The sequence below is a fragment of the Thalassophryne amazonica genome, chromosome 4 (genome assembly GCF_902500255.1).
Source record: "Thalassophryne amazonica chromosome 4, fThaAma1.1, whole genome shotgun sequence".
In the NCBI taxonomy this organism is placed as follows: domain Eukaryota; kingdom Metazoa; phylum Chordata; class Actinopteri; order Batrachoidiformes; family Batrachoididae; genus Thalassophryne; species Thalassophryne amazonica.
In genome coordinates, this window is record NC_047106.1 from 140,698,021 (window position 1) to 140,721,219 (window position 23,199).

General features: G+C 47.4%; 1 protein-coding gene across 1 annotated transcript; it reads right to left on the minus strand.

Moving 5' to 3' along the window:
- Nucleotides 1-1,393: 1,393 nt before the first annotated feature.
- Nucleotides 1,394-13,616, minus strand: LOC117509056 (melatonin receptor type 1B-like; the record flags this gene model as incomplete). The annotated part of the gene is made up of 2 exons (XM_034168867.1): nt 1,394-2,143; nt 13,491-13,616. Coding segments are annotated over 2 exons (876 nt in total), but the record flags the coding sequence as incomplete, so codon positions are not given.
- Between the last annotated feature and the right edge of the window lie 9,583 nt (nt 13,617-23,199).

Here is a 23,199-nt window from a genome sequence, read left to right on the forward strand (position 1 = left end):
GTGGCTCCCCTCACTAAGTCTTCTGCACTTCACGGTCACTTAGCGTTTGAGGAGGACATGCTCTGAACACTGAAAGAGTCTTCACATTTCTCACTGATCTAACTGGATTTCATTGAGGTGGAAGTGAATGAATGAATGAATTTACTCAGATGCTGCTGGACTTCCTGTTTACAGCAAGCAGACTTTTTGCTTTCTTCTGGTGTTCAGCAGCTGGCTGGAAAATGGGGCTTCATGTTGTGTTTTATTTCTTATTTTCCTTATGTCAGACTTTAGTTATTTTTATAGAAGCCTGAATGTTTGGATTTTGATTTGACCTCATAAAGGATCAAAAAATAAGCGAGGTGTGAACCTGCACAGTGACTGGTTCAGTTGAAAATAAAATGTTCGATGATCGATGAGGCACAGATGAGGCAAACAGTGGAAATGCTCCGTCACAGTTGGAGGGCGCTGCAGAGCCGTTAGCCGCGGCTTTCACAAACATGAAAGAACAACAGAAGATGTTTTCATGAACGGAACAGTTCCTGCTGCACAGAAATCTGTGATGAATACAGAAGAGAGTCAGTGCAGACGTTGTTTGGAGGATCTGCTCAGCGGTGTGACCGACGTGCACCCTGAGATCTTCACAGCTCTGTGCTTGTGTCACAGTCGCTCCAGCCGATGACTGATCAGCTCAACCCCCATTTAGGACCAAAGTCTGGTCCAGGATCAAAGTCTGCACAAGGCAAAAGTCTGCATATGATCAAAGTCTGTACAGTGCAAAAGTTTGCATATGATCAAAGTCTGTACAGTGCAAAAGTCTGCATATGATCAAAGTTTACACTGCACCAACATCTGCACAGGACTAATGTCTGCGCAGACTTTGGTGCTGCACAATAGTCTATGTAGGACCAAAGTTTGATGAGGACTCCTGCCTCCCAATAAATCAATCTGGCAGTTGTGGTTGCCAGAAAATGTCTGTAAAAAATACAGACAAAAATATGTAAATACCTTTACAGATAATACAGTAAAGTTGACAGCGTGAAACTGTGTAATTTCCAAAAGATTTATAAAAAAGAATGGGGTCCAGGCTCCTTGAGCTGTGGATGTTCTGTTTGGGAAACAAGCACAATAAGTGTTGCTCCACCATTCTGTCACATGATGTTCTTTAGTCTGAAAATGTAATGAATTGTAAATTCTGTCTTATATTTACTGTATTTTTTGCAGAATTTTTCTGACAACCACAGCTGACAGTTTTCTTTAAATAGCAGCAATAAAAGTCAAAGTTGATGAGCGTTTGATGAGCATGCTTGATGAAGGACACTCTTCAAAGAATGGACAACCTCTCACTGAGGCTTTGGCACAGCAGAAAATCAAACTCTGGCACTGCACATGTCAACACACACTTAGAAGTGTGCTACACAGTCTCTGCTTTCACTTGGTCATTGTTGTTGAGTGCCGGCGACGGCTTGGTCTTCATGCCCTCAGTGCCCCCACGTGATGTCTCCTGGAAGAAGAGGTGTGGCGTCCACATGGACATGACGATCTGCTTGTACTCCCGGCGGAAGTTCTGGTTCAGCAGCCCATAGATGATGGCATTAAGACAACTGTTGAAGTAAGCCATGAAGTAACTGACCACGAAGAACCACTCTGGGATTCGTGGGGCCACTGCTTCAGGGTCGATAGCAACAGCGAGTCCAATGAAGTTGAGTGGCGCCCAACAAATGGCAAACAGCACAAACACCACAAACATGGTTATAAAGTTCCTCAGATCACTGGGCTTGATACGTGGTTGCACATCTGACTTTACCTTCCATCTGACCTGGATCACCAGGATCCAGATCCGGAGGTAGCAGAACGTGACCACAGTAATGGGCACAAAGAAATGGATGACCACCACTGTGATGGTGTAGGTCGTGCTGATGGTCTGAGCAAAGGTACAGGAGTAGATCCGAGGGTCGTACTGTAACGACCCCACAAAGAAGTTGGGCACGATGGCGCCCACAGTCAGGAGCCAGATGAGGGCGACCAGCAGCAGAGTGTTGTGGTAGCTGTACAGCTTGTCGTAGCTGAAGCTGTGGCAGATGTAGCAGTAGCGGTTGATGGCAATGCCTGTGATGTTGAAGATGGAGCCGATGACACTCAGACCCATCAGGAAGCCACTCACCTGACAGATAGAAAGAGAGGGGGCGGAATTAAGATCAGATGACAACAGACGGACTGTGATTAGGTTGGAGCCTTTCCTGTTGATGTTTGCTGAATCTTTTCTCTGGGAGATGCCTCCTCACAGTCGCTAAGATAACCTTGGACTGGACCACATTATGCTGAAATGTTTTACTCTTAGTTTTGGTTCAAAAACAGTGTGACACAAAATGTAGAGACACCTGAAGGACCGATTCCCACAATAAAAACTTGTAAACCGCACACATTGTCACATGGCTGTTAAAGGTTGTGGCCCAAAGATGGCTGCCAGTGTTCCTGCCAGCGCACTCTGGGATCCAGTGCGTCCACATCAACCTTCCATCATATTTCTGTTAATAAATCAGTGACAGAATGCCACAGACACGATGTTCAACCACTTCCTGAAAGTACAACTTCTTAGCTGTAGTTTCTGTCTTGAGATGATCTACCACTCAGAGCCAATCGTAGAGGCCACAGCAGATCACATGCTCCTGCAATGTCAGTCTCTCTCTCTCTGGCGGCACGGTGGCTTAGTGTTTAGCGCTGGTGCCTCAATGCGAGAAGGTTGTGGGATTGCTTCTTGCCCTTCCTATGTTGAGTTTGCTCCCACAATCAAAAAAAGATGCTTATTTAGGGTCTGCTCCTGTCTCTGCCCCTGAGCAAGGCAGCGTCCCTACATCAGGATTGTGTCTAACTGTAAATAGGTGGTTAAATGCAGAGGACAAATTGAGTTGTACGTATGAACAATGACAGTGAGGCTCTTCTTCTTCTTCTTCTCTCTCTCTCCAAGCGGCTGCAGCATGTGTCAGTTTGGAATTCCCACCATCCTGAATATGTTATTGTAGTTTAATCTTCTACAGAAAGAAACCTCTCATGTAAAAACACACTGAAACATATTTTCAGGATCAGTGTGCAACAGTTATGTTTTTTTTTCAATCAAGCAATTGTGGATTTTAGCAACATACATGTTTCGTTACTTGTAAGATTTTATTCTTATGATAAGGATTTATTTGAAAAGATAAACCCGTCTGTTGTGTGTCTGTGGTCTGTTGTGTGTTTGTGGACTGTTGCGTGCCTGTGGTCTGTTGCGTGGTTGTGGTGTGTTATTTGTCTGTGGTCTGTTGTGTGTTTGTGTTGTTATTTGTCTGTGGTCTGTTGCGTGTTTGTGGTCTGTTGCGTGTCTGTGGTCTGTTGTATGTTTGTGGACTGTTGTGTGCCTGTGGTCTGTTGTGTGTCTGTGGTCTGTTGCGTGGTTGTGGTGTGTTATTTGTCTGTGGTCTGTTGTGTGTTTGTGTTGTGTTATTTGTCTGTGGTCTGTTGTGTGTCTGTGGTATGTTGTATGTTTGTGGACTGTTGCAGTTTTGTGGTCTGTTGTGTGGTTGTGTTGTGTATCTGTGGTCTGTAGTGTGTTTGTGGTGTGTTGTGTGTCTGACGGTCTGTTGTGTGTTTGTGGTGTGATGTGTGTCTGTGGTATGTTGTATGTTTGTGGACTGTTGCGTGCCTGTGGTCTGTTGTGTGTCTGTGGTCTGTTGTGTGGTTGTGGTCTGTTATTTGTCTGTGGTATGTTGTATGTTTGTGGACTGTTGCATTTTTGTGGTCTGTTGTGTGGTTGTGTTGTGTATCTGTGGTCTGTAGTGTGTTGTGTCTGACGGTCTGTTGTGTGTTTGTGGTGTGTTGTGTGTCTGACAGTCTGTTGTGTGTTTGTATTGTGTGTTTGTGGTGTGTTGTGTGTCTGTGGTCTGTAGTGTGTTTGTGGTGTGTTGTGTGTCTGACGGTCTGTTGTGTGTTTGTGTTGTGTGTTTGTGGTGTGTTGTGTGTCTGACGGTCTGTTGTGTGTGTCTGTGGTCTGTTGTGTGTTTGTGGTGTGTTGTGTGTCTGACGGTCTGTTGTGTGTTTGTGGTGTGTTGTGTGTTTGTGGTGTGTTGTGTGTCTGTGGTGTGTTGTGTGTTTGTGGTGTGTTGTTTGTCTGTGGTCTGTTGTGTGTTTGTGTTGTGTTATTTGTCTGTGGTCTGTTGCGTGTTTGTGGTCTGTTGTGTGTCTGTGGTATATTGTATGTTTGTGGACTGTTGCATTTTTGTGGTCTGTTGTGTGGTTCTGTTGTGTATCTGTGGTCTGTAGTGTGTTTGTGGTGTATTGTGTATCTGTGGTCTGTAGTGTGTTTGTGGTGTGTTCTGTGTCTGACGGTCTGTTGCGTGTTTGTGGTGTGATGTGTATCTGTGGTCTGTTGCGTGTTTGTGGTGTGATGTGTGTCTGATGGTCTGTTGCATGTTTGTGATGTTTTGTGTGTTTGTGGTGTGTTGTGTGTCTGTGGTCTGTAGTGTGTTTGTGGTGTGTTGTGTGTCTGTGGTGTGTTGTGTGTTTGTGGTGTGTTGTGTCTGACGGTCTGTTGTGTGTTTGTGGTCTGTTGTGTGTCTGTGGTCTATTGCGTGTTTGTAGTTGTGGTCTGTTGTGTGTCTGTGGTCTATTGCGTGTTTGTAGTTGTGGTGTGCTGTGTGTCTTTGGTCTGTTGTGTTGTGAGTCTGTGGTCTATTGTGTGTTTGTGGTGTGTTTGTCTGTGGTTTGTTGTGTGTCTGTGGACTGTTGCATGTTTGTGGTCTGTTGTGTGTCTGTGGTGTGTTGCGTGTTTGTAGTGTGTTGTATGTCTGTGGACTGTTGCGTGTTTGTGGTCTGTTGTATGTCTGTGGACTGTTGCGTGTTTGTGGTCTGTTGTGTGTCTGTGGTGTGTTGCGTGTTTGTAGTGTGTTGTATGTCTGTGGTCTGTTGTGTGTCTGTGGTGTGTTACGTGTTTGTAGTGTGCTGTTTGTCTGTGGTCTGTTGTGTGTCTGTGGACTATTGCGTGTTTGTGGTCTGTTGTGTGTCTGTGGACTATTGCATGTTTGTAGTTGTGGTGTGCTGTGTGTCTGTGGTCTGTTGTTTGTGGTCTGTTGTGTTGTGAGTCTGTGGTCTATTGTGTGTTTGTGGTGTGTTGTGTGTTTGTGGTGTGTTGTTTGTCTGTGGTCTATTGTGTGTTTGTGGTGTGTTGTTTGTCTGTGGTCTGTTGTGTGTCTGTGGACTATTGCGTGTTTGTGGTCTGTTGTGTGTCTGTGGTGTGTTGCGTGTTTGTAGTTGTGGTGTGCTGTTTGTCTGTGGTCTGTTGTGTGTCTGTGGACTATTGCGTGTTTGTGGTCTGTTGTGTGTCTGTGGTCTGTTGCGTGTTTGTAGTTGTGGTGTGCTGTGTGTCTGGTCTGTTGTTTGTGGTCTGTTGTGTTGTGAGTCTGTGGTCTATTGTGTTGTGAGTCTGTGGTCTATTGTGTGTTTGTGGTGTGCTGTGTGTCTGTGGTCTGTTGTTTGTGGTCTGTTGTGTTGTGAGTCTGTGGACTATTGCGTGTTTGTGGTCTGTTGTGTGGTTGTGTTGTGGACATATCTCACCCATATTGGCCTCTCTTCATTGGCTCCCTGTTAATTCTAGAATAGAATTTAAAATTCTTCTTCTTACTTATAAGGTTTTGAATAATCAGGTCCCATCTTATCTTAGGGACCTCATAGTACCATATCACCCCATTAGAGCGCTTCGCTCTCAGACTGCAGGCTTACTTGTAGTTCCTAGAGTTTGTAAGAGTAGAATGGGAGGCAGAGCCTTCAGCTTTCAGGCTCCTCTCCTGTGGAACCAGCTCCCAATTCAGATCAGGGAGACAGACACCCTCTCTACTTTAAAGATTAGGCTTAAAACTTTCCTTTTTGCTAAAGCCTATAGTTAGGGCTGGATCAGGTGACCCTGAACCATCCCTTAGTTATGCTGCTATAGACGTAGACTGCTGGGGGGTTCCCATGATGCACTGAGTGTTTCTTTCTCTTTTTGCTCTGTATGCACCACTCTGCATTTAATCATTAGTGATCGATCTCTGCTCCCCTCCACAGCATGTCTTTTTCCTGGTTCTCTCCCTCAGCCCCAACCAGTCCCAGCAGAAGACTGCCCCTCCCTGAGCCTGGTTCTGCTGGAGGTTTCTTCCTGTTAAAAGGGAGTTTTTCCTTCCCACTGTCGCCAAGTGCTTGCTCACAGGGGGTCGTTTTGACCGTTGGGGTTTTTCTGTAATTATTGTATGGCTTTTGCCTTACAATATAAAGCGCCTTGGGGCAACTGTTTGTTGTGATTTGGCGCTATATAAATAAAATTGATTTGATTTATGTTGTGTGTCTGTGGTGTGTTGTGTGTCTGTGGTCTGTTTTGTGTCTGATGGTGTGTTGTGTGTCTGTGGTGTGTTGTGTGTCTGACGGTCTGTTGTGTGTTTGTGGTGTGTTGCGTGTTTGTGGTCTGCTGTGTGTGGTGTGTTGTGTGTCTGTGGTCTGTTGTGTGTTTGTGGTGTGTTGCGTGTCTGTGGTGTGTTGGGTGTTTGTGGTCTGCTGTGTGTGGTGTGTTCTGTGTTTGTGGTGTGTTGTGTGTCTGTGGTCTGTTGTGTGTTTGTGGTGTGTTGGGTGTCTGACGGTCTGTTGCGTGTTTGTGATGTGTTGTGTGTTTGTGGTGTGTTGCATGTCTGTGGTCTGTTATGTGTTTGTGGTGTGTTGTGTGTCTGACGGTCTGTTGTGTGTTTGTGGTGTGTTGTGTGTCTGCTGTGTGTTTGTGGGCTGTTTTGTGTCTGTGGTCTGTTGTGTGTTTGTGGTGTATTTTGTGTCTCTGGTCTGTTGCGTGTTTGTAGTTTGTTGTGTATTTGTGGTGTGTTGCATGTTTGTGGTGTGTTATTTCTCTGTGGTCTGTTGTGTGTTTGTGTTGTGTTGTTTGTCTGTGGTCTGTTGCATGTTTGTGGACTATTGCGTGTTTGTGGTCTGTTGTGTGTCTGTGGTGTGTTGCATGTTTGTGGACTGTTGAGTTTTTGTGGTCTGTTGTGTGGTTGTGTTGTGTGTCTGTGGTCTGTTGTGTGGTTGTGGTCTGTTGTGTGGTTGTGTTGTGTGTCTGTGGTCTGTTGTGTGTTTGTGGTGTGTCTGTGGTCTGTTGTGAGTTTGTGGTGTGTTGGGTGTTTGTGGTGTGTTGTGTGTTGGATGGTCTGTTGCGTGTTTGTGATGTGTTGGGTGTTTGTGGTGTGTTGTGTGTTGGATGGTCTGTTGCGTGTTTGTGATGTGTTGTGTGTTTGTGGTGTGTTGTGTGTCTGTGGTCTGTTTGTGGTCTGCTGTGTGTTTGTGGTCTGTTGCATGTTTGTGGTCTGTTGTGTGTTTGTAGTTGGGGTGTGTTGTGTGTCTGTGGTCTGTTGCGTTGTGTGTCTGTGGTCTATTGTGTGTTTGTGGTATGTTGTTTGTCTATGGTCTGTTGTGTGTTTGTGGACTATTGCGTGTTTGTGGTCTCTTGTGTATCTGTGGTGTGTTGCATGTTTGTGGACTGTTGCATTTTTGTGGTCCGTTGTGTGGTTGTGTTGTGTGTCTGTTGTGTGTTTGTGGAGTGTTGTGTGTCTGACGGTCTGTTTGTGATGTGTTGTGTGTCTGACGGTCTGTTTGTGATGTGTTGTGTGTCTGTGGTGTGTTGTGTGCCTGTGGTCTGTTGTGTGTTTGTGGTGTGTTGTGTGTCTGTGGTGTGTTGCGTGTCTGTGGTCTGTTTGTGGTGTGTTGTGTGTCTGACGGTCTGTTGTGTGTGTGGTGTGTTGTGTGTCTGTGGTCTGCTGTGTGTTTGTGGTGTGTTGTGTGTTTGTGGTGTATTGTGTGTCTGACGGTCTGTTGTGTGTTTGTGGTGTATTGTGTGTCTGACGGTCTGTTGTGTGTTTGTGGTGTGTTGTGTGTCTGTGGTCTGTTTGTGGTGTGTTGTGTGTTTGTGGTGTGTGGTGTGTTTGTGGTGTGTTGTGTGTCTGTGGTCTGTTGTGTGTTTGTGGTGTGTTGTGTGTCTGACGGTCTGTTGTGTGTTTGTGGAGTGTTGTGTGTCTGACGGTCTGATTGTGATGTGTTGTGTGTCTGTGGTCTGTTGTGTGTTTCAATCAATCAATCAATTTTTTTTATATAGCGCCAAATCACAACAAACAGTTGCCCCAAGGCGCTTTATATTGTAAGGCAAGGCCATACAATAATTATGTAAAACCCCAACGGTCAAAACGACCCCCTGTGAGCAAGCACTTGGTTACAGTGGGAAGGAAAAACTCCCTTTTAACAGGAAGAAACCTCCAGCAGAACCAGGCTCAGGGAGGGGCAGTCTTCTGCTGGGACTGGTTGGGGCTGAGGGAGAGAACCAGGAAAAAGACATGCTGTGGAGGGGAGCAGAGATCGATCACTAATGATTAAATGCAGAGTGGTGCATACAGAGCAAAAAGAGAAAGAAACAGTGCATCATGGGAACCCCCCAGCAGTCTACGTCTATAGCAGCATAACTAAGGGATGGTTCAGGGTCACCTGATCCAGCCCTAACTATAAGCTTTAGCAAAAAGGAAAGTTTTAAGCCTAATCTTAAAAGTAGAGAGGGTGTCTGTCTCCCTGATCTGAATTGGGAGCTGGTTCCACAGGAGAGGAGCCTGAAAGCTGAAGGCTCTGCCTCCCATTCTACTCTTACAAACCCTAGGAACTACAAGTAAGCCTGCAGTCTGAGAGCGATGCGCTCTATTGGGGTGATATGGTACTACGAGGTCCCTAAGATAAGATGGGACCTGATTATTCAAAACCTTATAAGTAAGAAGAAGAATTTTAAATTCTATTCTAGAATTAACAGGAAGCCAATGAAGATAGGCCAATATGGGTGAGATATGCTCTCTCCTTCTAGTCTTGTGGTCTGTTGTGTGTCTGTGGTGTGTTGTGTGTCTGTGGTCTGCTGTGTGTTTGTGGTGTGGTGTGTTGTGTGTTTGTGGTGTGTTGTGTGTCTGTGGTCTGTTGTGTGTTTGTGGTGTGTTGTGTGTCTGACGGTCTGTTGTGTGTTTGTGGTGTTGGGTGTCTGTGGTGTGTTGGGTGTCTGTGGTGTGTTGGGTGTTTGTGGTCTGCTGTGTGTTTGTGCTGTGTTGTGTGTCTGTGTTCTATTGCGTGTTTGTGGTGTGTTCTGTATTTGTGGTATGTTGTGTGTTTGTGGTATGTTGTGTGTTTGTGGTGTGTTCTCTGTTTGTCGTATGTTGTGTGTTTGTGGTGTGCTGTTTGTCTCTGGTCTGTTGCGTGTTTGTAGTTGTGGTTATTGAAGCTAACGTTTTGGTTTGTGGTGCCCACCACTGACCATGAGCGAGAAGCTCGTATTATTATCATATACCATACCATCCTGAGCAGAACTGGGGCACCACAGGGAACAGTGCTGGCACCGTTCCTCTACACCATCTACACTGCAGATTTCCAGCACAACAGCAACTGCTTTTTGCAAAAGTTTTCAGATGATACAGCAGTTGTTGGTCTGATCTGAGGGGACGAGGAGCAGGAGTACAGAAATACCATCAAGGAGTTTGTCCACTGGAGCGAGTGCAATCATGTCATCCTTAACATTGGAAAACTAAGGAGATTACTGTCAATTTCAGAAGGGGAAGGAGAAGAGGAGCCCATCTGACACAATTACTATTGGGAACACTGAGGTTGAAGTGGTCCTGAACCACAGATACCCGGGGGTGCAGCTGGATGAGAGGCTGGATTGGAAGAGCGACATGGACACTGTGTACAGCAAGGGACAAAGCAGACTCTATTTTTTAAGGAGGCTACAGTCATTTAACATTGGCCCACCCCTGTTGAGGACAGTGTACCATACAGTTGTGGCCACTTCCTTGTTTTTTGCTGTGGCCTGTTGGGGAGAGGCCATTCGTACAGCGGACAGGAACCGACTGAACAAACCTGTCAAGAAAGCTCGCTCTGTGGTTGGCTTAGAGTTACCATCAGCCCAAAAAGTGACCGAAAAAAGGATGCTCTCAAAGATGACGAACATCAAGGCCAATCCCTCCCATCCCCTTCATGCTTTGGGGGTGATTGGCTACAGCTCCTTCAGTCACAGACCGATAGTTCCAAAGTGCAGGTCGAAGCGTGTGAGGAAGACCTTTATTCCAGCTGCTACTAGACTGTTCAACGCACAGTGATTATTATATATATTTATAGATATCTAGAAAGTCCACTACTGCACTTTTTGTTTTTATTTTAGGTATTTACAGTAGATGGCTGTCTGAATGTGTATGTCTGTGTGAGCTGCTGCAACAGCATCATTTCCTGTAAAGTATCTATCTATACGAGGTCTGTCAATAAAGTATCGGACCTTTTTATTTTTTTCAAAAACTATATGGATTTGAATCACGTGCAATTACATCAGACAAGCTTGAACCCTCGTGGGCATGCATGAGTTTTTTCACGCCTGTCGGTTACGTCGTTCACCTGTGGGCTGGCTTTGAGTGAGGAGTGGTCCACCCTTCCCGTCGCAGTCTCTTTGTCTGAGAACTTCCTGAAAGACTGGTGCTTTGCTTGATCAAATTTTTTTCAAAAACTGTGAGGCACATCGAAGTGGACACCATTCCAGAAATTCAACTGGTTTTCGGTGAAAATTTTAACGGCTGATGAGAGATTATGGCGTGATGCTGTCGCTTTAAGGACTGCCCACGGAGCGGGACGTCGCGACGCGCTCTGAGCCACCACTGTCTGCCTGTTTCGAGCTGAAAGCTTCCAAACTTAAGCCTCTGTTGACCCAGGACGTCGTGAGAGAACAGAGAACTTTCAGGAGAGGTCGGGATCAGCAGTTTATCCGGACATTCCACTGTTAAAGGTGATTTTGTAATGAAAGAAAGTGCGGACGGGTCCGCGCGTCAGTACACAGCCGGCGCAGCGCGGCGGCACAGGAAAAACAAGCCTTAAGGACAAGTTGGAACATGTCCAGCTGTTAAACAATTTCTCAGATACTCACTCAACTGAAAGCCATCAAAAGCCGCCTGGTTTTTACAAATGGTTATCAACACGGAGGTGTTTTTCCTGTGCCACCACACCGCGCCGGCTGGGTGCCGATGTACGGACCCGTCCGCACTTTCTTTCATTACAAAATCTCCTTTAACAGTGGAATGTCCGGATAAACTGCTGATCCCGACCTCTCCTGAAAGTTCTCTGTTCTCTCACGACGCCCTGGGTCAACAGAGGCTTAAATTTGGAAGTTTTCAGCTCGAAACAGGCAGACAGCGGCGGCTCAGAGCGCGTCACGACGTCCCGCTCCGTGGGCAGTCCTTAAAGCGACAGCATCATGCCATAATCTCTCATCAGCCGTTAAAATTTTCACTGAAAACCAGTTGAATTTCTCGAATGGTGTCCACTTCGATGTGCCTCTCAGTTTTTGAAAAAAATTTGATCAAGCAAAGCGCCAGTCTTTCAGGAAGTTCTCAAAGAGATTGCGACGGGAGGGGTGGACCACTCCTCACTCATAGCCTGCCCACAGGTGAATGACGTAACCGACAGGCGTGAAAAAACTCACGCATGCGCACGAGGGTTCAAGCTTGGCTGATGTAATTGCACGTGATTCAAATCCTTCTAGTTTTTGAAAAAAATAAAAAAGTACGTTAGTTTATTGACAGACCTCGTATAATATTAGTGAAATCTTACTTTCTGAAACAGATTAGATTTGGTTGGTAGACAACCAGAGAAATAACACTAGTGAAATGAACATTCCTGCCTCTCTCTCTTTCTCTGTTTAGTCAAGTCAGACTGTTGAGTTAGGAGTGGAGGAGTCACAGGGAGATCAGGCGGTTGTAGACTATTTTAGCCGCCTTCATTCCACAAAGAGGCAGGACTTCGTTAAGTTCCACCCTCAACAGGATGCCACAAACCCCGTCATCCAGAGGCTCTTCACTGGAACGGACGACATGGTGTGGAAATGGCTGACTTGTTGTGGTCAACAACATGCTTTATGTTGTTTTGTTTGCCTTGATTTTAACAAGCCCAGTGATCCAAGTACTTTAATTAGAGGCACGACAGACTGGAGTCATGTGCACCACAGACTAGAGGAGCACGACACGTAGACAGTGTGCTGAGGCATATTTTTTGAACTGCTCCAGACAGCTGCCACAGAAAACACTGCAAAGACATCTTATGCAGTATTTCTTTGACATCCACTTTCCCTTCAAGATGGGAAGTGTGACACTGTGGCCGTCCCTCCCCAGATTCTCTGTGAGTAGATAAAGGGTGTATCAATTTTTGACGTGGTTAGTCTCTTCCATGTGGTTTGCTGTACTTTATTTACACTTTTGAAACAACACAACGTGCACATATTTCCTTTGGTATGTTGTGCGCCTTCACATGTCGTATCATGGTGCCAGGGCCATTTTTGGTTCCACTCCAGCCCCGCCTGCCTGTCCACCATCTCTGTGTTTCCTCCTCTACCTTCATGTATTTCTGTGATGAATTTCACATCTTTTCATTTATTCTTTGTCTGTCTGCATGTTGGGTTGTGTCTAACCTCTCATTATTTTTTTCTGTGTCGATGACCCCTTCAGCTTGGACACGCCCACCTTTCACCTGGCTGCAGCAGATTGATGGTTACCGTATTTTCTAGATTATAAATTGCACTGGAGTACAAATCACACTTTTGTCTACGAGGTTTGCTGTTGTGTCCCACAGCAGCTTGAACTCAAGGTTCCTGAAATGGAACAACATCTCCACCTGTTGGAGGTTTACCATTAATACAGGTACAATACAATTTCACCAAGTGCTGAAATTCTGCATGTGGATCTCAGTTTCATGTGCAGTGTTTCCCTGGAGGCCAGTTTAACAATGGAAAGGAAATCAGTAGCACATGTGCACACCACAATGTGTGCTGTTACTTAACATAAGGACTTTTCATTTCCAGCAATAATGATATTGAACATATAAAGGTGAGATGGAGAACACATTAGATGCTATTTCATGCGGATGAACATGGATTACAACACACTACAGTAAAAAATGTGAGTATATTTGATTGTTTTTATTCAGGGCTTTAATTTGGGATTTTTTTTTTTGCATTGTCTTGTATATGTTTATACTGTTTTGTGCAGTATTTCCTGGGAAACCTGTATATAAACTGTTCATTTTTTTTATTGTTAATAAGTTTTAGGACCTTCCAAAATAGTGAAAAAAAAAAACCCTGTGACTTATACTCCAGAAAATAGGATATTTCTGAGAGGTTTGGGTGGACTGGCTGTTTGCCTGAGTGGTTGCCATCCAGGACCCAAGGCGGTTGGGTGGCGAGATGGAGATGTTAACAGGCTCCCAGACTTGACCTGAGCAGAAACTTTCAGACTGAATGTGCTCCAGTGTTTAAAGTGCTGAACATTTTGAGTCCTTGGTGGATTGGTGACACGCTCGGTGTGCACGGTCCAGAACCTGAAGGAGACTGAGACCTGCTGAAGATGCTGGAACACATAACAAAGATTCTATTTTCATGAGCCTGCAGCACGTGTTTAGATCTAGTTCTGGCTCACCTTGCACTGGGTCACACCCAGAGACCATCCGTTGTGAAACATGGCGTAGAGCACCAGAGGGTACGGGTAGAAGGCCACCACCAGGTCAGCGAAGGCCAGGCTCACCACAAACACATTTCCTGCAAACAACAAAAGAACATGGTCAAATGAAAGGCATCAGCAGCTGGTCACAGTCGGCCCGGCAAAGGTCAAAGTGTCCAGAGAGGGCTGCCCGAAAAACTGCAGCAGCACGTCTGGAAAGAAAGCAAATTATTGGCTGGTGATTCTGAGATGGAGCCGTGTCAGTGCTCAGACAAAGTGTTCACATCTGAAGCTTTGTTTGTTTGTTTGTGAAGAGCACATGAACAGCGTTTGGAGGAGATGCACAAATGCTGAAGTTTCTTCACCAACGGGGGCAGCAATGAGAACCTTTGGTCTTTTCTGAAACATCCACCCTCAGCTAGAGTGCCTTTATCTTTGTTAGTTGGCTATGTACCACAGGCTTTTAAGGTGGCAGTAATTAAACCATTACTTAAAAAGCCATCACTTGACCCAGCTATCTTAGCTAATTATAGGCCAATCTCCAACCTTCCTTTTCTCTCAAAAATTCTTGAAAGGGTAGTTGTAAAACAGCTAACTGATCATCTGCAGAGGAATGGTCTATTTGAAGAGTTTCAGTCAGGTTTTAGAATTCATCATAGTACAGAAACATCATTAGTGAAGGTTACAAATGATCTTCTTATGGCCTCGGACAGTGGACTCATCTCTGTGCTTGTTCTGTTAGACCTCAGTGCTGCTTTTGATACTGTTGACCATAAAATTTTATTACAGAGATTAGAGCATGCCATAGGTATTAAAGGCACTGCGCTGCGGTGGTTTGAATCATATTTGTCTAATAGATTACAATTTGTTCATGTAAATGGGGAATCTTCTTCACAGACTAAAGTTAATTATGGAGTTCCACAAGGTTCTGTGCTAGGACCAATTTTATTCACTTTATACATGCTTCCCTTAGGCAGTATTATTAGACGGTATTGCTTAAATTTTCATTGTTACGCAGATGATACCCAGCTTTATCTATCCATGAAGCCAGAGGACACACACCAATTAGCTAAACTGCAGGATTGTCTTACAGACATAAAGACATGGATGACCTCTAATTTCCTGCTTTTAAACTCAGATAAAACTGAAGTTATTGTACTTGGCCCCACAAATCTTAGAAACATGGTGTCTAACCAGATCCTTACTCTGGATGGCATTACCCTGACCTCTAGTAATACTGTGAGAAATCTTGGAGTCATTTTTGATCAGGATATGTCATTCAAAGCGCATATTAAACAAATATGTAGGACTGCTTTTTTGCATTTACGCAATATCTCTAAAATCAGAAAGGTCTTGTCTCAGAGTGATGCTGAAAAACTAATTCATGCATTTATTTCCTCTAGGCTGGACTATTGTAATTCATTATTATCAGGTTGTCCTAAAAGTTCCCTAAAAAGCCTTCAGTTAATTCAAAATGCTGCAGCTAGAGTACTGACGGGGACTAGAAGGAGAGAGCATATCTCACCCATATTGGCCTCTCTTCATTGGCTTCCTGTTAATTCTAGAATAGAATTTAAAATTCTTCTTCTTACTTATAAGGTTTTGAATAATCAGGTCCCATCTTATCTTAGGGACCTCGTAGTACCATATCACCCCAATAGAGCGCTTCGCTCTCAGACTGCAGGCTTACTTGTAGTTCCTAGGGTTTGTAAGTGTTGGGAAGGTGTCGTAACACGGACCCACAACAGGGGGCGCAAGTGAACGGACAATGGATAAGAAAAGGAGTAACAATTTAATGTTGCGAAAGTACACAACGGAATACAAACAGAAATAACAGGTGCCAATTGTATACAAGAGGACAGTGGGCAGGCTCGAAGATAGGAGACCTCTGATGAACGAGGAGCCGGGGCCCACACCGCTTCCACCACCAACGGCCTGAAGAACACCGGAGCCGCCAAGTCCCGAATCCCCAGGTGGTCTCTGTCCTCCGTTGTCGGCCCTGGTACTGCTGGCAAAGAAGAAACAGAAGGAGGTGAGTGTGAGTCCTCACACCCAGCAACCTTTACACTCAAACTCTCTGGGAGGGAAAACCTCCACCTCCAGATACGTTTCTCTCGTGCAGCTCCTGTTGGTCCCTCTTCTGGATCACCACAGGAATGCGGCTGCACACAGAACAAAGTTTAGACAATCGATAAGTCAGCAGAGAAATTACCTTTGTGGTAGATGATTTCTCGGCGAGGAGGTGGAGTTGTGATCCGCTTCTTGTAAGGAGGTTAATGAGAGACAGCTGGTGAGGTTGACAGGTGACAGCTGTCACTTCCAATAGCTCTGGCGCCCTCTCATGCTTGAAGCCCGCACTCCAAGCAGGGCGCCGACTGGTGGTGGTGGGCCAGCAGTACCTCCTCTTCAGCGGCCCACATAACAGGACCCCCCCCTCAACGGGCGCCTCCTGGCGCCCGACCAGGCTTGTCCGGGTGTCGGCGGTAGAAATCGACCAGAAGGGCCGGGTCCAGGATGAAGCTCCGTTTCACCCAGGAGCGTTCTTCGGGTCCATAACCCTCCCAGTCCACCAAGTACTGAAAACCCCGGCCCATCCGACGGACGTCCAGGAGCCGACGAACAGTCCATGCCGGCTCCCCGTCGATGATTCGGGCAGGAGGTGGCTCGGGTCCAGGGGTGCAGAGTGGTGAGGTGTGGCATGGTTTAAGCCTAGAGACATGAAAAATGGGATGGATCCGCAGTGAAGCCGGGAGTGTCAGCTTCACTGCGGCCGGACTGAGGATCTTGGCGATAGGGAACGGCCCAATGAAACGGTCCTTCAGTTTCTGAGATGTCACCTGAAGCGGGATGTCCTTGGTGGATAACCACACCTCCTGCCCAGGTTGGTATGCAGGGGCCGGGGAACGCCGGCGGTCTGCATGGGTCTTGGCCCTCGTCCGGGCCCGCAACAGGGCAGAACGGGCGGTTCGCCACACCCGGCGGCACCTCCGTAGGTGGGCCTGGACCGAGGGTACCCCGACCTTTCCCTCCACAAGTGGGAATAATGGGGGCTGGTAGCCCAGACACGCCTCGAAAGGGGAGAGGCCGGTGGCGGAAGACACTTGGCTGTTGTGCGCGTACTCGATCCAGGCCAGATGGTTGCTCCAGGCCGCCGGATGCGCGGAGGTGACACAGCGAAGGGCCTGTTCTAGGTCCTGGTTCGCCCGCTCTGCCTGGCCGTTCGTCTGTGGGTGATACCCGGACGAGAGACGTACGGTGGCCCCCAGCTCCTTACAAAAACTCCTCCAGACCTGCGAGGAGAACTGGGGACCACGATCCGAGACGATGTCCGATGGTATCCCATGCAGACGCACGACGTGGTGGACCAGGAGGTCTGCTGTCTCCTGGGCCGTCGGGAGCTTCGGGAGGGCCACGAAGTGGGCCGCCTTGGAGAACCGGTCCACTATCGTCAGTATGGCGGTGTTGCCCTGGGACGGCGGGAGGCCCATGACGAAGTCCAGGCCAATGTGGGACCAGGGGCGATGAGGCACAGGCAGGGGTTGGAGGAGACCCCTGGTCTTGTGATGGTCCGCCTTGCCCCTGGCACAGGTGGTGCAGGCCTGGACGTAGTCCCGGACATCGGCTTCCAGTGACGCCCACCAGAAGCGCTGCTGGACTACTGCCACGGTCCTACGCACTCCAGGATGACAGGAGAGCTTGGAGCCATGACAGAAGTCCAAGACGGCAGCCCTGGCCTCTGGTGGGATGTAAAGCTTGTTCTTTGGACCGTCTCCTGGATCCGGGTTCCTTGCCTGGGCCTCCCGGACGGTCTCCTCTATGTCCCAGGTGAGGGTGGCCACGACAGTGGACTCGGGAAGGATGGTATCGATGGGGTCCGACAACTCAGCCTTGGCCTCCTCTTCGTGCACCCGGGACAGTGCATCGGATCGTTGATTCCTAGTCCCGGGGCGGTAGGTGATCCGGAAGTCGAAGCGAGCGAAGAACAGGGACCAGCGGGCTTGCCTGGGGTTCAGCCGCTTGGCGGTCCGGATGTACTCCAGGTTCCGGTGGTCTGTGAAAACCGTGAAAGGCTCCGTAGCTCCCTCCAACAGGTGTCTCCACTCCTCCAGAGCCTCCTTCACCGCGAGGAGTTCTCGATTGCCCACGTCATAATTCCGCTCTGCGGGGGTCAACCTGCGGGAAAAGTAGGCACAAGGACGGAGAACCTTATCGGACTCCCCGCTCTGGGACAGGACGGCTCCTATTCCTGAGTCTGAGGCGTCCACCTCCACTACAAACTGGCGAGTAGGATCAGGCTGCACCAGAACTGGCGCAGACGAAAACCGGAGTTTCAACTCCTGAAATGCGGCCTCGCACCGGTCCGACCAGGTGAAGGGGACTTTAGTGGAGGTCAGGGCGGTCAGGGGGCTAACAACCTGACTGTAGCCCTTAATGAACCTCCTGTAGAAGTTTGCAAAGCCGAGGAACTGTTGCAGCTTCCTACGGCTCTTTGGTTGGGGCCAATCCCTCACCGCCGCAACCTTGGCCGGATCCGGGGCGACGGAGTTGGACGAGATGATAAACCCCAGGAAGGACAAAGAAGTGCGATGGAACTCACACTTCTCGCCCTTCACAAACAACTGGTTTTCCAACAACCGCTGAAGGACCTGACGTACATGCCGGACATGGGTCTCAGGGTCCGGGGAAAAGATGAGTATATCATCCAGATATACGAAGACAAACCGATGCAGGAAGTCCCGCAAGACGTCGTTAACCAATGCTTGGAACGTCGCGGGCGCGTTGGTGAGACCAAACGGCATGACCAGGTACTCAAAATGACCTAAAGGGGTGTTAAATGCCGTCTTCCATTCGTCTCCCTTCCGGATCCGAACTAGGTGATACGCATTCCTAAGATCAAGTTTGGTGAATATTCGGGCTCCATGCAGGGGTGTGAACACCGAATCCAAGAGGGGCAATGGGTATCGATTGCGAACCGTGATCTCGTTCAACCCCCTGTAATCAATGCATGGACGGAGTCCGCCGTCCTTCTTGCCCACAAAAAAGAAACCAGCATCCATCGGGGAGGTGGAGTTCCGGATCAACCCGGCAGCCAAGGAGTCCCGGATGTAGGTCTCCATTGATTCGCGTTCCGGGCGTGAGAGGTTGTACAGTCTACTGGACGGGTACTCAACGTCCGGGATCAAATCAATGGCACAATCGTACGGTCGGTGCGGTGGAAGAGTGAGTGCCAGATCTTTGCTGAAGACGTCAGCTAGATCATGGTACACCCCTGGCACCGCCGTCAGATTGGGGGGGCTCTTAACCTCCTCCTTAGCCGTGAACCCGGGAGGAACCGAGGATCCTAAACACTCCCGGTGGCAGGTTTCGCTCCACTGCACCACTGCCCCAGACGGCCAATCGATCCGGGGATTGTGCTTAACCATCCAAGGAAAACCCAAAATCACTCGGGAGGTAGAAGGTGTCACGTAAAACACGATCTCCTCCCTGTGATTCCCAGACACAATCAGAGTCACGGGCTGGGTCCGGTGTGTAATCAACGGGAGTAGGGTGCCATCTAGTGCCCGTACCTTCAAAGGCGAAGGCAGAGCCACTAGAGGGAGCCCCACTTCCTTTGCCCATCTGCTATCTAACAGATTCCCTTCGGACCCCGTGTCCACCAGTGCTGGGGCGTGAAGGGTTAAATCCCCACTTAGGATTATCACTGGGATTCGTGCTGATTTGCGGGGTTTCCCCGTGTACATGTTATGGCCCACCCTTAGCCCAGTTTCTAAGGGCGGGCGTTGGTGTTTGACCGTTTGGGGCAGTCTTTTAACAAATGCTCACATGAGCCACAGTAAAAACACTCCCCGCGGGCCAGCCTCCTTTGTCTGACATCAGATCTTACTTTGGCCCTGCTCGTGTCCATAGCTTCGTCAGCAGGGGGAGCTGTTGCCACACGGAGCCCACTGGCAACGGAGCGTGGGGACGACGTCACCCTTTCTGACCCGGAAGAGAGAGGGACGGCTTGTGCCCGGCCACGCCCTCTGGCCTGCGGTGTTCATTTAAGCGGTTGTCTAATCGTATAACCAGATTAACAAGCCCGTCGAAATCCTGCGGTTCATCTTTAGCCAGTAAATGCTCCTTCAGTACTGGAGACAGTCCGCTTATGAAGGCAGCGCGGAGCGCACCGTCGTTCCAGCCAGACCTCGCAGCCGCGATGCGGAAGTCGACAGCGTACTCAGCTGCGCTCCGACGCCCCTGTCTCAGTGACAGCAGCACGGTCGAGGCAGTCTCGCCTCTGTTGGGATGATCAAACACTTGTTTGAATTCCCGTATAAACCCAGCGTATGATGACAGAAGCCATGAATCCTGTTCCCAGAGCGCTGTAGCCCAAGCGCGTGCCTCACCTCGAAGCAGATTAATTACATAAGCCACCCGGGTGGCGTCTGATGCGTACATAACTGGACACTGTGCAAAAACGAGCGAACACTGCATTAGGAAGTCTGCGCACGTTTCTACACAGCCTCCGTACGGTTCGGGAGGACTTATGTAAGCTTCAGGGGACGGTGGGGGGGGTAGTTGAACGGCCAGTGGAACATCTCTATCAGGCACCGGGCCAGCAGGAGGAGACACTGCAGCGACGCTTGACTCGCGTGCTTCCACTCTGGCGGTGAGAGCCTCCATCCTCCAATTGAGGACTGCATTTTGCTCGGTTACCAGCTGTAACTGAGCAGTGAAAGCAGTAAGGATGTGCTGCAGATCACTTACCACGCCTCCTGCTGCCGCCTGCGCTCCTTGTTCTCCCATTGGCTGTTCAAGCTGTGGTTGACGCCCCTCGGGATCCATGACGAATGGCCGAGAAATCCTGTTGGGAAGGTGTCGTAACACGGACCCACAACAGGGGGCGCAAGTGAACGGACAATGGATAAGAAAAGGAGTAACAATTTAATGTTGCGAAAGTACACAACGGAATACAAACAGAAATAACAGGTGCCAATTGTATACAAGAGGACAGTGGGCAGGCTCGAAGATAGGAGACCTCTGATGAACGAGGAGCCGGGGCCCACACCGCTTCCACCACCAACGGCCTGAAGAACACCGGAGCCGCCAAGTCCCGAATCCCCAGGTGGTCTCTGTCCTCCGTTGTCGGCCCTGGTACTGCTGGCAAAGAAGAAACAGAAGGAGGTGAGTGTGAGTCCTCACACCCAGCAACCTTTACACTCAAACTCTCTGGGAGGGAAAACCTCCACCTCCAGATACGTTTCTCTCGTGCAGCTCCTGTTGGTCCCTCTTCTGGATCACCACAGGAATGCGGCTGCACACAGAACAAAGTTTAGACAATCGATAAGTCAGCAGAGAAATTACCTTTGTGGTAGATGATTTCTCGGCGAGGAGGTGGAGTTGTGATCCGCTTCTTGTAAGGAGGTTAATGAGAGACAGCTGGTGAGGTTGACAGGTGACAGCTGTCACTTCCAATAGCTCTGGCGCCCTCTCATGCTTGAAGCCCGCACTCCAAGCAGGGCGCCGACTGGTGGTGGTGGGCCAGCAGTACCTCCTCTTCAGCGGCCCACATAACAGTAAGAGTAGAATGGGAGGCAGAGCCTTCAGCTTTCAGGCTCCTCTCCTGTGGAACCAGCTCCCAATTCAGATCAGGGAGACAGACACCCTCTCTACTTTTAAGATTAGGCTTAAAACTTTCCTTTTTGCTAAAGCTTATAGTTAGGGCTGGATCAGGTGACCCTGAACCATCCCTTAATTATGCTGCTATAGACGTAGACTGCTGGGGGGTTCCCATGATGCACTGTTTCTTTCTCTTTTTGCTCTGTATGCACCACTCTGCATTTAATCATTAGTGATCGATCTCTGCTCCCCTCCACAGCATGTCTTTTTCCTGGTTCTCTCCCTCAGCCCCAACCAGTCCCAGCAGAAGACTGCCCCTCCCTGAGCCTGGTTCTGCTGGAGGTTTCTTCCTGTTAAAAGGGAGTTTTTCCTTCCCACTGTAGCCAAGTGCTTGCTCACAGGGGGTCGTTTTGACCGTTGGGGTTTTACATAATTATTGTATGGCCTTGCCTTGCAATATAAAGCGCCTTGGGGCAACTGTTTGTTGTGATTTGGCGCTATATAAAAAAATTGATTGATTGATTGATTGATTGATCAGAGAGTGGCGACATGACAAGTCCAAATGTGTCTGCACGTAAATCCAGCTACTTAATTTATTTATTCGCCGAAAATGTTGGGTTGTTGTGCATTTGGATGCACAAATAGTCACAACAAGGGCTTCAAGATGTACAGATTCCCTTCAGATCCGAACAGAAGAAACATTTGGGAAAATAAAGTCAGCTGTGTGGGATGGAAGTCGACATCATCATCAAAGCTTTGTGAGGTAAATTTATTGTTCAGTCCCATTTACAGTAAAACTCAACGAAACCGTCATCGTATAAACCAGATATTCATGGTCACCGTACAAAAAAAGTCCCAAAGTTTCTGTATTGTTTTCCATGTAATAAACACCGTATATAACGGATTTTGTACAGCAGATTTTTCACTCACATCAGATAAAATGTCCCGTCCGATCACAATGTATTTCCATTAAAAACCCTGATCAGTCTGGACGTGCAGAGGTACAAACTAAAGTTCAGCTCTGACACTCGCCGATTTGTGGAAATCATTTCTGTGATTAAAAGTACGACCGTTTAGTTTTTTCAAACAGTGCTCACACTCGGACCTGCAGCCTGACATGCACCTGTTAAATCAAACACAAAAGGCTGTGATTTGACACTTTTCTATTTTTAATCCTTAGTCTCCATCATATTATAAGTTTTTTTACAGCACACACGCTGATAAATGGATCAAAAAAGTCTGCATCACATTTACAGCACAAAGTCAGTAAAAGAGGAAAATGTACAGTTTACCTTTGGAGGTGATGATTGTAGAAAGAAAAGCTTGTTGAGGGTCAAATTAGCCCACAATAAAGCATAATCCAGAGACGGAGAACTTTAAAACGGTCACGCACGTCATTGCATGACACGGAATTAAAGAGCAGCAGCTGCATAAATCAGGCTTAAATTAATTAAATAAATCATCATAAATGGTAAATTTATATAAATTTGATAGCTTAACTATTTTTATATTTATTTTGATAGCACCTGTTGTCACGTCTTGGCCCTGATCGGGGCTTTGATCCTATTTTTCCCCCTTTTTTTTCCATCATCTGCTCCCGCTTTGAGTTATTAGTTGTTTATTTCCATAATGTGTTTATTCTATGTTCTAGTTTTCTTTGCCACCTTGTTTCTTTGTCACTTTGTATTCTTCAGCCACAGTTCAGTTCCGTTCTAGTTTTCTTCAGCTGGTTTGTGTTTGCATTATTGATCACTAGTTTATCACAGGTTTATTTTGCTGTTCTCATTTGTAATTTCAGTTATGCTGTAATGTTGGGTTTTGTTTTCTGTTATCATGTAGTCTCTGTTTTTCTTCTACTTTGTTTTCTTAGTCAGCTCCGGTTTAGTTTTGCTTTAGTATTTATTTTCTTATTTTCTGAATGTAGCTTGTCGTCTTTCCTTATATTCTGATGGTTGCTGTTTGTCCTCATGTTCATGTCCCATTCATAGCAGTGTTATATTCTGTCCTCGGTTTCTGTTTGATCTTTGTTCTTCATTATGTAGTCACCAGTTTTATTTTCTGCTCAGCATTTATTCTCTGTTTAACCAAT